Here is a 22342-nt window from a genome sequence, read left to right on the forward strand (position 1 = left end):
CTAAAAGAATTAGCAAGGTACATGTTACAAAGTCATACTTGTTCATGAGTGATGGCTGTGGAGGCATGTGGCTTAGTGGTTAGGGTGTTGGACTCATGGTTGTAGGATTGTGGTTTCAATTCCTGGCCTGGGCGACATGTTGAGTCCTTGAGCGAAATATATCATTTCATGTTGCTCTAGTCCACTCAGCTGGCAAAAATGAGTAAACCTGAGATGGACTGGTTCGCATCCAGGTGGAAAATATATACAGCATGGAAACCAGGAAACTTGCCCTTGGGACTTAGCGTGACTCAAGAAATTAACTTTTTATTTTGTTATGAGTGACGGCTGGCTCTAACAAGGATGTAAAGAAAATCAAAAGGGTTTTGAGGAATGAAGTCTTCTGTCTCTTTATAAAGCAATCCTTTGAAACATAGGCACTAAATACAAAGGGACTGCAAGTTCTCTTGCAGCTCCAATCTAAGTAAAGTTTGCTGGATGTGCAGTTTTTATTTACCTGATAGGTTGAGCATAAGCATGTTAAGAAAGTAACAAGGTGCTAAAAACAGTGGTAAATTTATGCTACTGGTTGGTGCTTGCAGGTAGAAATTCAGTATGGAATTTTGTAGGCCACGATACATAAACAATTTACACCTAGAAAACAAATTCTTCACAGTAAACAAGATATGTCACATGTACCTGTTGCTATGAAAATTGACTGAAAGATTTCTTCTGAATCTCCACAGCAGATGAAATTGCTTAGTCACTATAAAGTTTCATTGCTATGAGTGGAAGCAACCAACAGCAATCTGTTGAATGAATTTAGGTTTTGATCACATCTAACAATTCTACTTCTTGGTTGTCACTAACTGCAGATATCAACAAAGCTTCACAAAGAAGCACATTGACTGCATTAACTCTTAGGAAACCATCTTGATGGGTAATTGTTTTTAGTTATGATAATTTATGTACTAGATCATATAACTTGCAACATTTAATTATTTTCATTTTCATACTGCTATCAATTGAGAACATCCTCAAGTATAATAAATTTACAATATCATATAACTTACAAAGGTGGCGAACTGACAGAATTGTTAGCACACTACACAAAATTCTTAGCAGCATTTCGTCTGTCTTTACATTCTGAGTTCAAATTCCACAGAGGTCGACTTTGCCTTTCAGGGTTTATAAAATAAGTACCAGTTAATCATTGTGGCTGGAGTAATTACTTGACTTACCCCATCCCCACAAATTGCTCGCTTTCTGCTAAAATTTGAAACCAATATATAGTTATCTTCCCTTCCATACTGTTATTAATTAAAGAACCTTCTCAGAAATAATTTATTTACTTTATGATAAGACTTATGCAGTTATCTTCTCTTCCATCCTATTATTTATAGAAAACTTCATGATGATGGATTTTTCATCTGTTTCATGTTCAGTAACAAGCCTCACATTTCCTTGAGCATCATCATGTGCTAAAATCACATTTTCTTGAAAGACATAGTATGAATATATAGTGTAATTGGATGATGCTTGCTGAAAGAGAAACTCCTCTCGAAAAATGCAAACATAATAAATGTGATTTTTTTGTGTTGTTGTTTTATGGCAGAGATAAAACAACAATGACTTGAGAAAGTAGTTAAACATAACTTCATATGTGTACTATTGCAGGATAGTAATATAGGAATAATGTAATAGATCAATCTAATTCATACTAGATTAGGAGGAAAAAAATGGATATTAAAAAATAGTAACAAAATAGTACTCTTTTACTCTTTTACTTGTTTCAGTCATTTGACTGCGGCCATGCTGGAGCACCACCTTTAGTCGAGCAAATCGACCCCAGGACTTATTCTATCAGTCTCTTTTGCCGAACTGCTAAGTTACGGGGATGTAAACAGAGCAGCATCAGTTGTCAAGCGATTTTGGGGGGACAAACACAGACACACAAACACACATATATATATATACATATACATATATATGACGGGCTTCTTTCAGTTTCCGTCTACCAAATCGACTCACAAGATTTTGGTCGGCCCGAGGCTATTGTAGAAGACACTTGCCCAAAGTGCCACACAGTGGGACTGAACCCAGAACTGTGTGGTTGGTAAGCAAGCTACTTACCACACAGCCACTCCTGCGCCTATGTAGTTTAATCCACCCAATATCTTACCATCTGTGCTAATGGTAAAATTTTTTGGCGTTCCTAAACATAACACTCAGTGATGTCTGCATTGATGTGTTTAAAAATAAACACATCACAATTTCAGGAAATATTACATTATCACATAATAAATTTCATTTGTTTGTTTTCAGTCCATTTTTCCATGCTAGCATGGGTTAGATGAATGTATTATTGAGATATAGTTTTACAGCTGGATGTCTATCCTGTTCCCAATCCTTATCTGCTTTTCAAGTAGGGATCTCTTATTTCATACATCTTTGAAGGCATGAACCATATGGGTGATATGTTGACAGGAGATGAGACAACAGCATTCATAGCTCATGATATTCATACAGTGCAAATGTAAACATGCACACACACACACACACACACACACGTGCACACACACGTGCACACACACACATACATACAAATACATACAAACACACACATACACAAATGCATGCACATGCACATACACACACATTCTCTCTCTCACACACACACACATGATGTTTTCTTTTAGGTTCCGTCTACCTAATACACTTTGTCCTAATGCTCAGAGTGCCAGTTACCCATTTATTTCAGACATATAAGAGACCGAAATCACAATATTTCCTCTAAACGGGCAACCGATTCATCACCGGATTACTCATTTATAGCCGAGTGGATTTGAACAGCATTAAATAAAGTGTTTCACATAAGAACACAGCGTATTGAAACCATAACTTTGCAATCACAAGTAAAACACTTTAACCACTAAGCCACATACCTTCATGCACACACACACAACTGACCAGCAAATGTTTGTCTCATTACTCCGGAATTCTTTTGAGCCCATTTTTCCCTACAGAGTTTGTCTTACAGATGTTAAAGCGAAACACCAACCACATTAATCTCACAGAATATCTGTGAAAGTTATAGACACTACATAATATTTCTTTTAAAAATTAGGCACAGGTGTGGCTGTATGGTATGAAGCTTGCAAGCTGGCAGAAACATTAGCACGCCGGGCGAAATGCTTAGCGGTATTTCGTCTGCTGTTACGTTCTGAGTTCAAATTCTACTGAGGTCGACTTTGCTTTTCATCCTTTTGGGGGTCGATAAATTAAGTACCAGTTACGCACTGGGGTAGGTGTAATCGACTCGATCCCTTTGTCTGTCCTTGTTTGTCCCCTTGTGGGCAATAAAGAAATAAGATGCTTGCTTCCCAACCACATGGTTCTGGGTTCAGTCCCAATGCATGACATCATGGGCAAGTGCCTCTACTATAGCCTCAGACCAACTAAAACCTTGTGGGTGGATTTAGTAGATGGAAACTGAAAGACGCTTGTCGTATATATATATATATATATATATGCATATATCTGTGTTTCCACCCACCCTTTGACAACTGGTGTGGGTGTGTTTACGTTCCCGTAACTTAGTGGTAAGGCAAAAGAGAGAGGTAGAATAAGTACTAGGCTTTAAAAAAAAAAAATCCCGGAGTCGATTTGATCGACTAAAAAACCCTTTATGCAATTCCCCAGCATGGACACAGTTTAATGACAAAAACAAAAGACAGAAGTCCATTAGCTAGAAGCATAACATATTCAAGGGAGAGAACTCTTTAAAAATATTTTTGAGTTGTTTCACCCCAAATCGAGCAGCTCTCCAATTAAAAGGCGTTCCGTCCATGAATAACCCGCCTCTTTAAAAGTATCCCGAGCCTTCACTCTTGTTTTGATATGGTGGAATGTGACTTGACGGAGAATTTACTCTAATCTCCAGTTTGTTAAATGATCACACAGAAACTCCGTCATTGACCAGAATATTTGAGTAGCTTATCTTCCTAATTTATACTATGTAAACTCAATATTTTTTACTTCTTTTAGTCATTATACTGCGGCCATGCTGGGGCATTGCCTTCAGAAATTTTAGTCAACAAATCGGCCCCAGGACTTATTAATTTTATTATACCTGTTACTTATTCTATTTTCCTCTTTTGCCAAACCGCTAAGTTACAGGATGTAAACGCACCAGCACCGAATGTCAAGCAGTGATGGGGGACAAACACAAGATACAAAGACGCATACACACACACACACACATATATATGACAAGCTTCTAGTTTCTGTCTATCAAATTCAGTCACAAGGTTTTGGTCAAACTGAGGCTATAGTAAAAGACACTTGTCCAAGGTGTCATGCAGTGGACTGAACCCGGAACCATGTGGTTAGGAAGCAAAAGTTGCAAAACTATTTAGTTATTATAGCCTGCCAGGTAAAGAAAGAAATTCCAAATGTGTGCAACAGGAGTGGCTATTTGGTAAGTAGCTTGCTTACCAACCACATGGTTCTGGGTTCAGTCCCACTGCGTGGCAACTTCGGCAAGTGTCTTCTACTATAACCTCAGGCCGACCAATGCCTTGTGAGTGGATTTGGTAGACGGAAACTGAAAGAAGCCCGTCGTATATATGTATATATATATGTATGTGTGTTTGTGTGTCTGTGTTTGTCCCTCCACCATCGCTTGACAACCGATGCTGGTGTGTTTACATCCCCGTAACTTAGCGGTTCAGCAAAAAGAGACTAATAGAATAAGTACTAGGCTTACAAAGAATAAGTCCTGGGGTCAATTTGCTCGACTAAAGGCGGTGCTCCAGCATGGCCGCAGTCAAATGACTGAAACAAGTAAAAGAGCAACATCCTGGACCTCTGTCATTGTTCTGTCTCTTGGGTCACATAGACTTCTGCCAATCTCAGTCATATTGCCTCAAATAACACTGTAACACAATCTTTGTCCTTGGGTAGCAATTGCTATTTCCTATTTGCTTACCCCTAGAAAGGATGAAAAATGGCTAATATTTCCTTCAAACTTTGATTTTGTTACATTTATTCAAACCCCAAAGAATCCCTCTCAACACATGGCTATGATGCTCATCCACTACTACTCCTACTCATGATCAGAGATGCACAGTCAGTCACTAAGGGACACTGAAATGTAATGGAAAATAGGTCAGTTTAAAAACATTGATATCCAGGTCATAAAGGCAAAGTTTGAAGGGAATAACAGTCATTTCCTTTGATTTCCAGATAGAAGCAAATAGGAAATAGCACTTACTGACCTAAGACAAAAGAAAATTAAAAATTTTGTTACGCAGTATAATTGTTCCTACCTCAAAATATTGGGTACTTCTATCACTCCACTTCTTATCATACATCCTGCTAATCACTATCATTCATGCCTGTATCACTCTGTAAGCTTATCACTCTGTAAAGAGGAAGACAATTGAGCAGGAACAAAAAGTTGCAAGGTCCTTTTTGTCATGTCGAGAACATGACTATGTTTCTAGTGCTGGTGTCATGAAAAACACACCCAGTATATACTGTAAAGTGGTTGGCGTGAGGAAAGCCATCCAGCCAAACTGAAACATGAGCGAGACAAGGTTTCTGCCCATCCCCACCATCAACTTGTTTAGGTTAGCAAACCTGTCCAATTCATGCCAGCATAAACAGTTAACAAAAAGCAACAATGATGATGATGATGTTCAAACCATCGGTCAAAAGTGGGAAATATGATGTTAAGGGAAATAATGCAATTAAAAGCAAAAAAAAAAAAAAAACAAGACTCAGTAATAACACAAAAATTTAATGACATTTTATTTAAGACACAGGAATGATTACAGCTAACCATTATATTTCATACATTCATAGATATATATATATATATAAATATATAACTATATATATATATGAATATATATATATAAAAAATGTATATATAGATATATATATAAATGAATATATATATATATATAATATATATATATGAATATATATAAAAAATATATATATATACATATATAAATCTCTATATATATATATGAATATATATATATATCACAATGAAAATACAAACTAAGTAATCTGGTCATAGTAAAACTAAATAGGTATGTAAAACTTCCAAAGAAGTATTTTGTGTGTCTGTGGGTGTGAGGCAATAAAATCATTTGTCCAGACCAGATTATTACACTATATAATCATCTATTTAATCCTACCGGGGACTAAGGGTTGGAATTTCTGAGACACTAAAGAGGTAGATAGACATGTCTGATGATGAGGAGGAAGAAGAGAGGTAGAAATTCTTGGGAAAGTATTTTCTCCTCTTTATTAATGAAAAAGATGACACATGTATAAAAAAAAAAAAAAAATTTTTTAATTAATAGACACACAACAGACAACAAAATACAACAATATAGTTGGTTTAATTTTTTTTTTTTTCCCTGCAGACTCAAAGAATTCCAGTAGTCATTTCAAGATTAATCCATAATCATTCTGAAGTAATCTTGAAATAATTCTAGCCAAGGCAATTTGTTTAAATTAAAGAACAGTAAAACATTATGGTTCTTTAACTTAACATTAGCCATATAGGAAGAAACATTTAATTCATTGTTTGTTTGTTTTGTTTTTGTTTTTGTTTTTTTATTATTTCCATTCTATATTTTATAGAACCATTGATTCCTGAAAATAATGGATCAGAACATTTAGGGAAATGTACTGTAGAAATAAATAAATAAATATGAAATAGATGATGATATCTTTTGCCATGGTACAAGGTGTTTTGCTTTTTAAAAGAGAGTAGAGTTAATAGAATCTAAGCTCATAGCCGTTTCCCACCTCACACCCCAACCAAAAAGCTGAGGGAATCAATTCTGGTAAGAATTTATTGAATTCAGAATGGGTATGGGTTCTAGAAACACTGTGAAATTATCAAAAGTTACCACAGATAAAGTTAACTCTCCCAATTCACAACCAGGATATTTATGAAAAATTAATATTAATGCCGATATCTATTAACTAATTTGTTAGAGAAAGTAATGGGAAATAGAAAATATAGGGACAAAGAGCTATTTCAAATGATTCAGTAATATGAACTTTTTTTATTGGCATGGAAGGTGTGTTTGGTAAAATACTTTAATGATTTAGGTTATTGATTGTACAAAATGAAATATAATCAGATGATAAATATATATCATTTTTTTCTCTCCTGAAGATGTGGATAACACATTACTTTCAAATGAATTATGTATTTTATGCCATTGAAAAAGCTGGGACAGGCAACTTATGAACTGTGTGAAATTTATGCTTTTATGCTTCTCATTATATATATAATGTTTTGGAGAATCGGAATCAACAGTTTGGCTATGCATGAAATCAAAATATGCTATCTTGTTTTGTAAAGGTATCATGTCTATGTCCAAAATCCTTCTGAATAATTTCTAAATGAATACTGACACATTCCAGTTGTGATATCAACTCTCAGTAAGCAATTTAGCAATGTTTCATTAAAAAAGGTAGGTTAGGAAGGAATGACAATGCCCTTTTATTTTAATAAATACCATTGTCACCTGGTCAACAAGAGATGCAAATTCATAATTCCTGTTGAGCAGTTCAATGCGTTGTTTATGACTAAACCCCATAGTTTACAAATATTTGAAGATATAATATTTCTATAAATACATGTAAACTTTTGACTAAGAATAAAACCCTCTCCTGTAAAGACATACATTAGGCAACTGGTTGTTATTTTATTCCAGAGAGGTATAACTTTTTGTTCGCGTTTCTCAAAACACCAGAATTAATTATAGATTCCAAGAATATGATTTATGCTATTTTCACTCTCTTGAGTGGTAGACTGAAATACAATTACCTAGTCTTTGAGTGCCTTTAAAGCAGAATCTACTTCGTTCTGAACACCAATCCCAGTTCCCTCCCAGATCACCTTTGTTTTGCACATGCTTGAATAAAGCATATACTGCATGAATCTCACCAATATGGTAGCACATGCAAAGGTTGTGGATACTGTCCCTCCTTCCCAATGTTTGTTGATTTTTATGTCCATATTTTCAGGCTAGCATGGGTTAGATGAATATATTTCTGAGGTATTGTTTTACAGCCAGATGCCCTTCCTTTTATTAACCCTTATTTATAAAAGAAAATGAACTTAAGCTTTGTAAGTGCAAGGCAAAACAATTATTAGCATAATCTTAAAACTAATTATAGTTAAAAATTAATTATACCTATTAGCATAAGTTTAAAACTATGAAAGCAAAAAGATGATCATTTTATAATAAGATAGAAATGATTTGGGGATTCTATGATTGACATTTTAATAGAAATAAGAAGCCAGTAATATCCTAATTATTTCTCATATTTCTGATCACTGTGGTGATGAACAGATTTAAATTAGCTTTATTAACTCCAGCAGAATGGATATTTTCGACAGCTTTTACCAAAACTCAAAAGGTTCTAGCCTCTTACAATGTAAATAAACAATGCCAAGCTCTAGAGCCAGAAGAAAGTAAAAGTCTTTTTCTCTGCATGGAAAAAGATCAGTTCAATAAAATTCAGGAAGTTGAATAATTTGTAAGGTGAGAAGAGAAGATAACTTTGCTGTCTTAGGCAGAGCCTTTTAATGAAAGTTCTGACAACACATGGAAAAGAGACTAAATTCCAGAGAGGTATTTTTTCTTGCAATATTTAAAAGGATAAGTATTTATTACAACTGAATTACCATATTCTGCTTAGTTAAAATGTTTGTGTGTGTGTGTGTGTCCGTCCTTAGTGTTTTTTCTTTATTCATAATCAGTTAAGCATTAACTGAAGGATTACTCAATGCATTTAAAGAAAGACATAAAAATAATTTTTTACAAGGGAACATTTGACAGTAACTTCAAAGCTTTGCCATGAAGTGACTTCCTCAGACTGTCTGGGGAAGCCAGTTCATGATGAAACTTGGGAGACACTGTTAACCTTTCCTGCTCTCAAAAGGCCCAGAGGGGAACTTAATGTCTAAAACATTAGCATACAAAGCTAGAACTGCTTCAGGTAATAGAAGACAGAAAACTATTTCTCCAGTCAGAGCAACCACAGTCATTACAAACAGATACTGTTATTATTGAGGTATTTGTCATATATCTGCAATTGGAGCTAATAAAAACCAAACTAATAATTGATTTGTAATCAGAGACAGAACAAAGGAATCGCTGGTTCAAAGTGTATAGTGTGATAACTATGCAACACCATAGACTTTCGTATCTTTTGTGCAGTGTCTTCCTACATATATATATATATATATATATATATAAACAGCATAGACTTTTAAAAACTTTACATTAGTAAGTCTTTGCCAGTGATTTCGAGCTGCAGGCTAGAATTTGATTGTGGCTGGAGAAGTAAATGAAATTTAAAAAAATTTTAAAAGGTGATTTAAAAAAAAATGTGTTCTACATGTGTTCAACATTCATATACTTTGGGCTACTAATTAAAAATGAAGCCTTAATTATTAGACAATTATTGAAAAACACATACATCAGCTTGCTTCAAGTACTTTACAAAGTATCTGACAAAACAGTGTTTGACAACAATCAGTATGTTAATAACATCGAGAAGAAATTTGATTTTATACAAAATAACAAGAAGTAACATGTAAGCAACACATGAAAAGCTAACAAAGAAAAATATTTAAACATGATAATTCTTATCCATTTTCAAATGCTGATGTCTTTTGACTCGCCACATATGCAATTTATTTTTTAAAAGGAGAGTAATAATTGATTGATTGAATAGACTCCCTGTATATTACTGGTATTTTATTGACTTATGAGGTGATGATCAGACCAAACTGAGTCCAACAAGACACATATATATATATATATATTTATACATATATAGTTCCATATACAAGTTTTAAAATACTTGGATGGAATATAAGCAAAAAATTGTAAATGTTAGTTTATTATTTTTAGATAAATAAGAGTAGACTTTTATTTTTAAAAAGTGAACTGATATTTTTTATTTATAGATTATCAAATTATTATATATTTTTTTATCAATATCATAAATAAGAATTATGCTATGTATGGTTTAAAAAGGATGTAAAAACAAGTAATTCATTTGGAAGTCAGTAGAAACCAACAGCCAAAAAGCAAGTACTTATAGTTGTAGATGTAGACAACTATATGTGTTTGTGGGTTGATGTACCTCTTGTAGATAACATTTTAGAGATACACACTGTTACTGTGATATATGTGGTAAATAGAAAGATAAAAAGAAATACATGCCTGACAGCAAGAAAATTCTCAAAATACAATAATATTTTTTTTCAAAAACCCAAACAAACAGATATTTACATAAGCCAGAGATCAAAAAAATTTACTGAGCAGTTTTCTTCAAGAACCCTTCTCATGAACTGAAGCTAACTTTGAAAGAAGTTAACATGCCATAAACTAACACTCAAAAATAAATGAATTATTCTTAAAGCTTTTTAGAATATCATTAAACAACAGCAACAAATTCAGTTGATTTTATTATAAGTTATGTTAAAATATTTTTTATTAGAATATAAAAGTGAAAGAGAATTGGTTTAGGAAATAGAGAATAGAAATAAAACTTTCCATTTAAAAAAAAAATTGACATCCAGCCAGGTTTTACTATAAAAATTTCACAACACTTTTTATAAATGTTTGAAAATTTGAAAGCTGTCAATCAAAATTTTTTTTAGTTAATATTTGGAGATAATTATTGATACAAATTAAAAATAATTAGTAATAAAATATTCCTTATTTCACAAAATAAGCAATGAGACAAATAAAAATAAAGACTCATATTAGAGAGAAGTTAGTAGAAAGATGGTAAAACATAGATTGGAAAAAGGCAACTAGCTGAGTTTCTGTTTATCTATCTATCTTCAAAATAAAAGATGATGCTTGTAGAATCACTGGTTTTTCTGAATATACTGGCTCAGTAGAACATTTGGAGGCCTGAAGTAGTCCTTGGAATTTTCCACTTCAATTCTCCTGATGCCTTCTTCTTCGAAACCTAGATTTTAAATGGTAAAAAATAAATTATCAAGTAAAAAGCATAAATTTAATTAGATATAAATAGAATGGTTTTTATCTTTCGTCTTCTTTTTTTTTTTTTTTACATAATTGCGTGGCAACTTGGGCAAGTGTCTTCTACTATAGCCTCGGGTCGACCAAAGCCTTGTGAGTGGATTTGGTAGACAGAAACTGAAAGAAGCCTGTCGTATATATGTATATATATATATGTATGTGTGCGTATATGTTTGTCCCCCCCAACATTGCTTGACAACTGATGCTGGTGTGTTTGTCCCCATAACTTAACAGTTCGGCAAAAGAGACGGATAGAATAAGTACTAGGCTTACAAAGAATAAGTCCTGGGGTCAATTTGCTCGACTAAAGGCGGTGCTCCAGCATAGCCGCAGTCAAATGACTGAAACAAGTAAAAGAGTAATTGTTTGATTTCTGATCTATAGATATATCTACTCAGAGAATTACAGTCTGTGAGGTTTCCACCCTCATAAATCCCCTTTTTACTAGAGTTTCCATCCTGCAGCTGTTCCTATTTGGAAATACTCCTCCTAGATGGGTCGCATACGATGAGGTTTGTAGAGTTCATCTCAGCTAAATGTTCCATTCTTGGCATAGTATCCATGCCTCTATGCCCTTCATATGACCAGACACTTTTCAGTATGGACTGGGTGCATTTTATTGTGTCTCCAGCACCATAGAGTGTGTCTGTGGCAAGACTAAACAGTACCTTCTACTCTGTATTGGTTTTTACTCAGAGTAACTGCACTACTAAATGAATTCTATGTGCTACAATATATAGAGTTCAGTTTTCCTCATTTTTGGTATACTTTCACAGCTTGATGCTCTCATTCGGAGAAACTGTCACCTTAGGAGAGCTATGCCCAATGAGTCTTTGGATTTGCATCATCATCATCATCATTTAACATCCTTTGTCCATGCTGGCATAGGTTGGACAGTTCGACCAGAGCTGACAAGCTGGAGAGCTGCCTCAGACTCCAGTCTGATTTAGCATGGTTTCTACAGCTGGATGCCCTTCCTAACACTAACCACTTTACAGAGTGTGCTGGGTGCTTTTACATGGCATTGCACAGGTGCTTGTACGCAGCACTGCATGGACACTTTTATGTGGCACTGCACAAGCACTTTTACATAGCACTGCACAAGCGCTGTAATGTGACACCACACGGGTGCTTTCCCTTGGCACTGCACATGTGCTTTTACATGGCACTGCAGAGGCACTTTTATGTGGCATCGCATGGGCACTTTTACGTGGAACCGCCATGAGTGCTTTACACCACCAGCAGGATTCACCTTAACACTTCTGTTGTTGTAGGGTACGGTTCTTCTTGAGTACAGCCAGTGAACTCTTAGTTACAGGAGAACTAAGTTACTTCCACTATGTAAGCAGAGGAAGGGATGAGAGAGATAAAATGTGGTTGCTCATAGACAAGACACTTCCAACAGTATTTCTAAACAATCCTTTTACCATTTCTAAACTACAATTTCAAGCTTTTAATTATAAATTACAATTTTAAAATACAATTCTAAGACAAAAATCACTCATAATTCCAATACTTTTTACCAAGATTAGTAAATTTCTACATATTTCATAGAACTCATCTTGACACATTTTCTCTAAATACATATACAAAAAAAGTAACATAACATATTTAAGTAGCTTAGCTTTCATCTCCTAGAATTCTATAATCTGCTGGACAGCTTGTATCTGACTGGTCACTGATTACATGGTTTATAAATGACCTTGACTTATCTGGATGGACACTTCCAACAGCATTTGTGAACACCGATGTTACAATTTCTAAATTAAATTTGCTATACACACACACACACACACATATATATATATATATATATATATATCCATCTATCCACATCAAACATTCATCTTTGGATCGGACACCGCTGCCACCACTGCCACCACCACCACCACTACCACCACCACCATCATCATCATCATCTAACATTCATCTTTGGATTGGACAGTTTTGCAAGAGCTGGTAAACCAGGAGGCTGCACCCAAGTTCCACTATCTATTTTTGCATGGGTTTTTATGGTGGAATGCTCATCCCAACAACACCTACTTTACAAAGTGGACTGAATACTTTTCGCATGGCATCAGAACACTGGCAAGGTCTGCTTTGGCATAGCTTTTACAGCTGGGTGCTCTTCCTAACGCCAACCACTTTACAGTGTTGACTGGGTGCTTTTTACATGGCACCAGCAAAAGCAAGGTCACCAGGTAACTTGTGAGACAAAATATATATTCAGCAGCAGCAACATCATTTAGCATCTGTGTTTACGCTGGCACAGGTTGCATGGTTTGATAGAGTCTGAGTTTAATGTCTGTTTTGGCATGGTCTCTACAACTTGATGCCTTTCTTACTGCCAACTACTTTACAAAGAGTATTGGCTGCTTATACAACAAGCTTCTTTCAGTTTCTGTCTACCAATGATCAGATTGGGGTTAAAGTAGAAGACGCCCAAGGTTCCACACAGTGGGACTGAACATGAGACCATGTCGTTGGGATGCAAACTTCTTAACGACACAGCCATGCCAGCACCTGGCATTCATACTGCATTAAATTGGGTCTATAAGGTGAAACTGTATTAAATTACTCTTAAACAGGCACTCTATTGATTATGATGACATGAGTTCCAGTTGATCTGATCAATGGAATGACCTGCTTGTGAAATTAATGTACAAGTGGCTGAGTACTCCACAGACATGTGTACTCTTAACATAGTTCTCAGGGAGATTCAGAGTAATACAGAATGTGACAAGGCTGGCCCTTTAAATTACAGGTACAACTCATTTTTGCCAGCTGAGTGGACTGGAGCAATGTCAAATAAAGTGTCTTGCTCAAGGACACAATGCCCTGCCAGGAATCGAACTCATGACCTTATGATTGTGAGCTGAATACCCTAACCACTAAGCCACATGCCTTACTCATCGAAGTAAAAAAATTTTTTTAAATATATATTCACTTTTTGATTTCAAGCCCAGATATTGGCAGAGAGCATGAAGGAGAAGTCTTTCAAAGCTATTGGCAAGCTGGGATATGTAAACAGCAGTTGGCCACTCTTTGAAGAAGGAGATCAAATCTTCCTCAATGGTCAATAGCAAGCCCTAAAACAGAAAGAGAAAAATTATAATTTTACCATTCTTTTCTTTTTTTGAGTCTGCCAAAATTTTTTTTTTGGCATTTTGGAAAATTTTATGAAGAAATACACAAGAAAAGAAAAGCCAAGAATTTTAATTGCTGACATCATAAGAATATACAGACCTTGGGAAAATGAAATACTTTTTGTTTGGAGTAGTGACTCTTGAAGCAGACAAAACTCTAAATGATAGCATGTAAATATTGGGTTAAAAACCTTTTTGATAGAAAAAGTCAAAGGCTGCCCATGGGACAGGCGTTTTTTAATTTTTTTTTTTTATCCAAAGGGTTTTCAGAACCAATACTTGCACACTATTGTTTACAGTTCTATCTGCTTTGGGATTTATCCTTCCAAAACAATAGGAATTTCAATGTGTTCTTATATAATATTTTACACTGTTATAATAATTGTAGCAGTTAATATGACAAAGCATTAACATCATTTCATTAGAAACAAGTTCAATCTGTGTAAAAAGGAGATAGCTATATAATAAATTAAACTGAACTGGGTACCTTTCAGCTATCTATTTTAGTGATCCAAGGGGATAAAATGATATTTCCACTATGGCAACATTTAAGTTCAAAATAGAATCAATAAAATATCCAATCTGGTGTTTGACTATGTTAGTCTCTCTCTCTCTCTCTCTCTCTCTCTCTCTCTCTTTCTCTTTCTCTATCATGGTTGTGGGTCCAATCCCAAAATCATGTGGTTGGGAAGCAAACTTCTTAATCATATAACCATGCCTGCACCTATATGTTTCTTCATGTATTAATTCCCATCTCAGTTTTTAACAGGTAAGGATTTTTTTCTTAAGCAATATAATCCCTAAGTTAAAACAAAAACAAAATCATTGTATTTGAGCTTTTCTGTTATTCAGACTTACACTTTTTCACCATCCTTATTTGTATTTGTATCTCTATGTGCAAACACATAAAAAAATGCCTGAGGAGATAGATTTTTCAACAATGAGAAATGTGTTTTGTAACAAACTTAAATTTTTATCATAAAATTTCAAAAAAAACTAAGGATAATAATTAAATTTGATATTTTGATAACTTTTAACATTTACTCGGAGATAAAATAGAGACATAAGATTGAAGTCTGAAAACCCAGAGGAAAGATTAAACGGTATAAAGGAATCAATACAAGTAAAATAATTTTACTATTAATGGGTTATGCAAATGAATGCCACCCCCTCCAAACAAAAAAAAAAAAATATAAGAAAACTATGAATTGGCTTACTTGAGGGAAATGACGTCGCTTCAAGGTTGCTCTGATGTTCCGATCAAGTTTTTGAAAACACTGTTCGGCAGTATGTGCTGGATGGGCTAAATGAAAAAGAAATAGAATTATCAATGACAACAGGGCATAGAGAATGTTCTCAAGACAAATCCTCATCATTTAACGTCCATTTTCCACGCTGGCATGGGTTGGACAGTTTGACTGAAAACTGTTAAGCCAGGGAACTGCACCAGGTTCCAATTTGATTTGGTATAGTTTCTACAGCTGGATTTCCTTCCTAACGCCAATCACTCCAAGAGTGTAGCAGGTGCTTTTTATGTACCACCAGCAAAGGTGCCAGTTATGTAACACCAGTGTCAGCCATGACTACAATCTCATTTCGCTTGACAAGTCTTCTCAAGCATAGTATATTGCCAAAGGTCTCATTAAATTCATCTCTTACTCACATGGTTATTAGCAAAAATACAGGTCTTAATGCCAATCATAGAAACTGTCTCATTCAAAATAAGAGAGCTGTGATCAGAAATTATCTATTCTGCCAAGTACTCAACCAGAAATGACTTGCCAGAGCTTAAAAAAAAAATACTTTATTAGATTATCAGAAAGTGAAAAACTTGAGGCAAGTGTCCAAAGAAGGTACTCAGCTACCAGATGGATGATGCCTGTCTTTGGTCATGTTAAAACTATTTTTAGGTCTTCCTGCACTGCTCAGTGCATTGGGCAGCAAAGTTTCTAAACAAAAGGTGAAATTTATGGAAGTTATTTCATACAGAAAATACAAAATAACTTAAAGTATCCCAATTACTGAACTACCTGACTCAAAGCAATGTGAAATGACTTGCCAGAGTTATGAAATTTCTTTAATAGATCATCAGATGGTGAAGACTAGAGACGCATGACCAAAGAAGATACTTAGCCACCAGGTGAATAATACCAGTTAAAGGCTATGCTATATAGACAATATCAGCAGTGACTTGAAGTAGCTCAACTCATATCAATATGAAAAGTGCACGGTAGATTAAACAAGAGCAATGATGACAAAATAATCTCTGTAGCACCTAACTGTTTTTATATGGAGAACAGAGAAAAATTAATAATACTGATGCTATAATAGTAAATGCTTTATTAGCGTTTTCTCTTTAAAACGTGGGTTTCAAATTTTGGTACAAGGCCAGCAATTTTGGGGGAAGGTGTAAGTTGAATGACCCCCCATGCTCAATTGGTACTTATAGGTGCCGAAAGCAAAATCGTGATGGCACCTGTACCAGTAGATCACTAAGAGCACCGTCCGAGCATGATCGTTGCCAGACCAGCTGTCTGGCTTCCGTGCCGGTGGCATGTAAATAGCACCATTTGAGCGTGATCGTTACCAACGTTGCCTTCCTGGCACTTGGGCACGTGAAAAGACATTCAAGTGAGTTCGTTGCCAGTACCGCTGGACTGGCTCCTGTGCAGGTGGCACGTAAAATACACCATTTCGGGCATGACCGTTGCCAGTACCTCCTGACTGGCCTTCGTACCCGTGGCACGTAAAAGTACCCACTACACTCTTGGAGTGGTTGGCGTTAGGAAGGGCATCCAGCTGTAGAAACTCTGCCAAATCAGATTGGAGCCTGGTGTAGCCATCTGGTTCACCAGTCCTCAGTCAAACCGTCCAACCCATTCTGGCATGGAAAGCGGACGTTAAATGATGATGATGATGATGATGATTGACTCTGAAATGATGAAAGGCAAAGTTGACCTCTGTGGTATTTGAACTCAGAACATAAAGACGGGAAAAGCCGCTAAAAATTTTAATGGCATGCTAATGATTTTACCAGCTCACCACCTTTTCTCATTTTAAAATATTTCTAGATATATTTATTATATGACCACATGTATGGTGGTGAGGTTAAGAAGTCTGCATAGCAACAACATGGGTCTAAGTTCAATTCAACTATGCAGAACCTTGGGTAAGTGTCTTTTTACATAGCTCCAAAAATGGAGCTAACAAAACAAATAAGCAAAAAGCACAACAGTATATTATCAGGTTGGTGCATAATTATTGCAGCTTTTTTGCGATAAATTTTATTCAACAAAAAATTTTAACAAATCGCCAAACAGAAATTGAAATAGATGGTGAATATGCTCCGGAATAATCATTTAAAGATGTTTTTGTTAAATGTTGTTTTTGTTGAGTAAAATTTATTGAAAAAAAAGCTGCAATAATTATGCATCAACCGAATATTTTCTTTATAGACTTGTTAATAGAGTGGTAAACAAGATTTGTTCTGGCACCATTGAAGACTTCTGCTAGAACACATACAGAATGAAGGTAGTCAGGAAGGTGTAAGAACATACCATGAGTGGCATGACCATATTGTTTTTGGTAACATCAAGAGCAATGTGGCTGTTGTTTTTGTGGTTTAACTCCAAGTCACCCCTGATTGAACAAATTTATGACCAAAGGTATTCCAGTTATGACCATCCAGTCTTTTTGTATAACAACAACTACATTGTCCATCATATACACGAAAGACAATATAAAATAATAACACAGCAGCATGTGAATTGAGAGAGAAGTGACTGCTGTTTCTAGGAAGTTAAACAACTATGTACAGGTTAATGCAGTATGGTAATTAGAACATGTTATCCCTGTATCCAGCCAATTTATAAATAACTGAAGATTCTGGTGGAGAGAACATTTTATAGAGATTGTACAAACTCAGTCAGTGTTGAGAAGTGTTCCTTCACTGGAACTGGCTGCAGAGAATTTGAGCTTATTGTGCCAATTGATATCATAGAAATATCATAGAAAAGTGGGTGTCAAAATGATGATGACAACAGATTTTCTATCTTAAAATGATGTTTGTTCTTGTAACAGAGTCATGATCTAAGGCATTCCAGCCTTGACCATCCCATCTTTTCTTGTTTTTAAAGGCATAGGAGTATGTTATTGAATGTGTTGTTCTCTTCCAAGATAGTGTGATGTGAAGATTTGGCTGCTATTTCTAGCAGGTCAGGTAAATGTACTGAAAATAGCACCCACATTGTCTCATAAATGGTGTTTGTTGCTAAATAATGTAACCTTGTGACATATGATCATCAATAAATAAATAAAAATTCTAAGATGCACAAGAAATGATGGGAGGAAGGCAGACAGTTGAGAAGTGTGAATTTAGATGAAAGAGATATACAATGAACTAGGTTGGAAGAGGGGAGACTGGAGTAATTGTGATAGAAGAGACAGGACCCAGCCAAACAATAAGCAAAGAATTGTAAAGAAGTGGGTCGTTAGAGAAAGTCTTGTAGTTTGTTACTGAATCAAAAACAGTCTTTTTTTAGAAAGTGTTAAAACAATATATCAATTAAATTAATACATACCAGTTCTCATATCAGGAACAATTTCCCAATTCTCTTGATTCAAATCTTTGTCTTTTAAAATCTGGTCGGACTTACTCCTTTGGTAGCGTGAATTACGACTGTTAGATTTTTGCAAGATTTTTTGCTGCTCTTCTTCTGATTGGTTAATGAAATCATTCCAAACCTAAGAAAAGAAATTATTAAGTCTTTAATAATAGCCATAGCCCAAAATAAGTACGGCTGGTAGAAGTAAAATAGATGAGTGCTTAAGGTATAGGAATATTGCCTCATAGACCTTCAATTCAAATTTACTACAAATATTTCCTTACATATTTGAGCAGAATATTTAATTAGACACAGCTTATTCAGTACAATTATGAGAATTTGAGGAGACTAATAGGGGTGTGCACTAGCAATGAAAAAGAGGTTGACATGAGTTGAGGAAATACACAATGTTTTTAATGTTTCAAGTAGAGCTTAGCATTCAGACTACTCTGTCAAATGTTATGCTTATTCACATTGTTTTGAATTAATTATTTATCATCTTGTGGCTTTGGGATTTCAATGAGATGATTGTTTATTTTTAGAATGACAGTGTAGGGTAGGTATGAGAGGTTGGATCAGGTCAGTTTGAACATAAAGCAGGTAGAATATCTGGGCAGGATATGACTGGTTTAAATGCTAAAGGGTTAATTTTTCAGATTCAGTGTTCGTTATTCTGGGACTATTATCAATGAGAGATTATTATTTTATTCACAAAGACAACTTATCCCTCATGTAATTAACACCATGAAACTAAAGAGCTAAAGGCTGGCTTATATAATCCTCTTGAGATTTCAGAGATGATGATGATGCTGCCAATAAAGCCATCATCATTGTCAGATGGAGCAGGTAGTGTAGTCCTAAAGTGAATTTATTGAAAGATGGGTGAAAGCAACAAAAATGGTGAATGTGAACTGCTTTGGGCATACATCTATTGACAAAAGAACAACAACTGGGAAAACTTGTCCTTGGTGTTCATGTTGACCTTGGATCTGCAGAGTTCCTTGATTGACTTTAGCTGGAAGTCTTCTTGCATCAGGTGGTGATGGTCGTCATTATATTTGACAATAACGGCATTGTTATCGTCATTCATTAAGATGGTGAGTTGGTAGAATCGTTACCATACTGAACAAAATACTTAGCATAATTTCTTCTGCCAAGGTTGACTTTGTCATTCATCCTTTCAGGGTTGATACAGTATCAGTTGAGTATTGGGGCTGATATAATCAACTAACCCTATCTAACCCTCTCTCCCCAAATTTCAGGTCTTAAGCCTATAGGAGAAAGAATTACTATCATTCATTATTTCTATACCATGTTCATTTCTGTTTCATTCCTTTCTTCACCTTCATTCAATTCTCAATGAAAACCCAATATTTTAAGTTTTTGTAACTGTCCCCCTCAGAGCCATTAGTAATATTATTATTATGATTAAGACGATGAGCTGGCAGAAACATTAGCATGTCAGGTAAAATTGTTAGTGACATTTCATCTGTCCTTACATTCTGAGTTCAAATTCCACCAAAGTCGACTTAGCTGTTCATCCTTTTGAGCACTGTGGTTGAAGTAATCGACATGCACCTGCTCTTGAAATTGCTGGTCTTGTGCCAAAATTTGAAACCATTATTATTAATATTATTATTATTATTATTATTATTATTATTAAATAAGGGAGTAAGCTGGCAGAATCGTTAGCACGCTGGATGAAATGCTTAGCGGCATTTCGCCCATCACTACGTTCTGAGTTCAAATTCCGCCAAGGTCGAGAAAATAAGTACCAGTTACGCACTGGGGTTGATGTAATCGATTATCCCTCCACCCCAAATTTCAGGCCTTGTGCCTATAATAGAAAGGATTATTATTATCATTAATTAGTTACATCATGATTCGACACAGTAAGATCTGACCTTCCTAAGCAACTGATACCAGCAAGTTTAAATAAAAATTCAACAGATAAAACTCATAATCAGTCTCAGAAATGTAGTAAAGGTTAAAATATTTTTCAAAATAGAAACAAAAGGAGATTTCGAAAGGTAAAAAAAAAACAAAAAAAAACTAACTAAACAAAATAAAACAGTAACCAAGGAAACAACGCTAGATTATTTTCCTAATTTTAACTTGTGAAATTTTTACCGGAGTAAACAAATGTAAGACTTCAATTAAAAAAATATTTTTGATATTACATTCAATTTAGGGCATCAAGCTGGCTGAATCATTAGCATGCCAGGCAAAATGCTTAGCAATATTTCATCCACCTTTATGATCTGATTTCATACCCTGCAGAGGTTGACTCTGCTTTGCATCGTTTTAGAGTCAGTAAAATAAGTACCAGTCGAACACTGGGGGGGGGGTCTTATCCCACCCCGGAATTGCTGGCCTTGTGCCAAAATTTGAAGTCAATATTACATTCAATTTAAAATCTTTTTGATACTAACCCACCTGAGAATGTTCCTGGTTTGATGATAAGCTTCCTGTTTTTAAAAAGGATTTAATTACAAGTCTCCCATAAAAAAAAATCAGGTTATGTTCCAAACACAAGCAGACTAAAAACAAAATTATTTTCGTAATTCTTCATTAATTTCAAAATTGATTGAAACAAAGTCAACATATTTCAAATGAAATCTGGTAACAAAAGGATTAAACTGCTTTGTAAAATCTCTAAAATCATTAATACAGTATTCTGTTGTGTTTGGAGAGAGTCATTCTCTTTTAGTGCCTTTTAATTTAACACAAAAGGTTGCAAGATGCAACAAAAATTTTAGAAAAATAAAGAAGGAAATGAGTGGAAATTTTACCGGTGAGTGTGTTAAATTATCAGGCACTAAAAGAGAATGACTTTCCCCAGACACAACAGAAAATGCTTCAATACACGAATTCAGATAAAGAATCTTGCAAATCAAATCCAAAAACGCAATTTAATACAGTAATTTGTTGCTAAATTGATATGGATTAGAAAAAAATGAAAAAAATCTGGTCAAATAAGCTGTTGGCCACTCCCAGTTGTTATCCAATCCCAAAGTATTTCGGAATTTCCTAAAGAGTTCTGAAAATTTAAATGTTTACTACAGATATGCAAGGATGAGAGAGAGAGAGTGTGAGTGTGTATACGCATGCATGTATGTGTGTGGCTGTGAGTTAGGAAAGGGAAAGAGACGGAGATAAAGGACAATGAGACAGAGAAAACAGAGTAAGAAAAACCAAGTGAGTGAGAGTGACAGTTAAGAAGACAGAGTGAAGAAAGAAAAATAGTGTAGGAGAGAGAGAAAGAGAAGGTGAGGAAAAAATGAGAAAGTGAGGGAGAGAAAGAGAACTGCTTTCATTGAAAGACAAAATACTGCAAGAGAACTTTTACCTTCCATTTCTCTTTGTCCATTAAAATCTCAGCAAAGACTGACATCCTGGGCTCAACGCGGTCAATTTTCTCCAAGTTTCCCCAGTCATCTTTGTCAACCAGATTCAGGAGATAGCATACTGTTAAAGAAAATAGTAATGCATGCATATATATATA

At 35.0% G+C, this 22342-nt stretch overlaps 1 protein-coding gene across 1 annotated transcript in view; it reads right to left on the reverse strand.

The window, feature by feature from the left end:
• Positions 1-5769: 5769 nt before the first annotated feature.
• Positions 5770-22342, reverse strand: part of LOC106874654 (R3H domain-containing protein 4) — a 36493-nt gene continuing 19920 nt past the window's right edge. The window contains exons 3-7 of the mRNA XM_014922447.2: positions 22187-22305; positions 18814-18976; positions 15451-15536; positions 14035-14176; positions 5770-11013 (exon numbers count right to left, since the gene is read on the reverse strand). Of these exons, the coding sequence (XP_014777933.1) occupies positions 10910-11013; positions 14035-14176; positions 15451-15536; positions 18814-18976; positions 22187-22305 (614 nt within the window). The 3' untranslated portion in view covers positions 5770-10909. The remainder of the gene's footprint in view (positions 11014-14034; positions 14177-15450; positions 15537-18813; positions 18977-22186; positions 22306-22342) is intronic.

This window comes from Octopus bimaculoides, chromosome 7 (genome assembly GCF_001194135.2).
Source record: "Octopus bimaculoides isolate UCB-OBI-ISO-001 chromosome 7, ASM119413v2, whole genome shotgun sequence".
Lineage (NCBI taxonomy): Eukaryota > Metazoa > Mollusca > Cephalopoda > Octopoda > Octopodidae > Octopus > Octopus bimaculoides.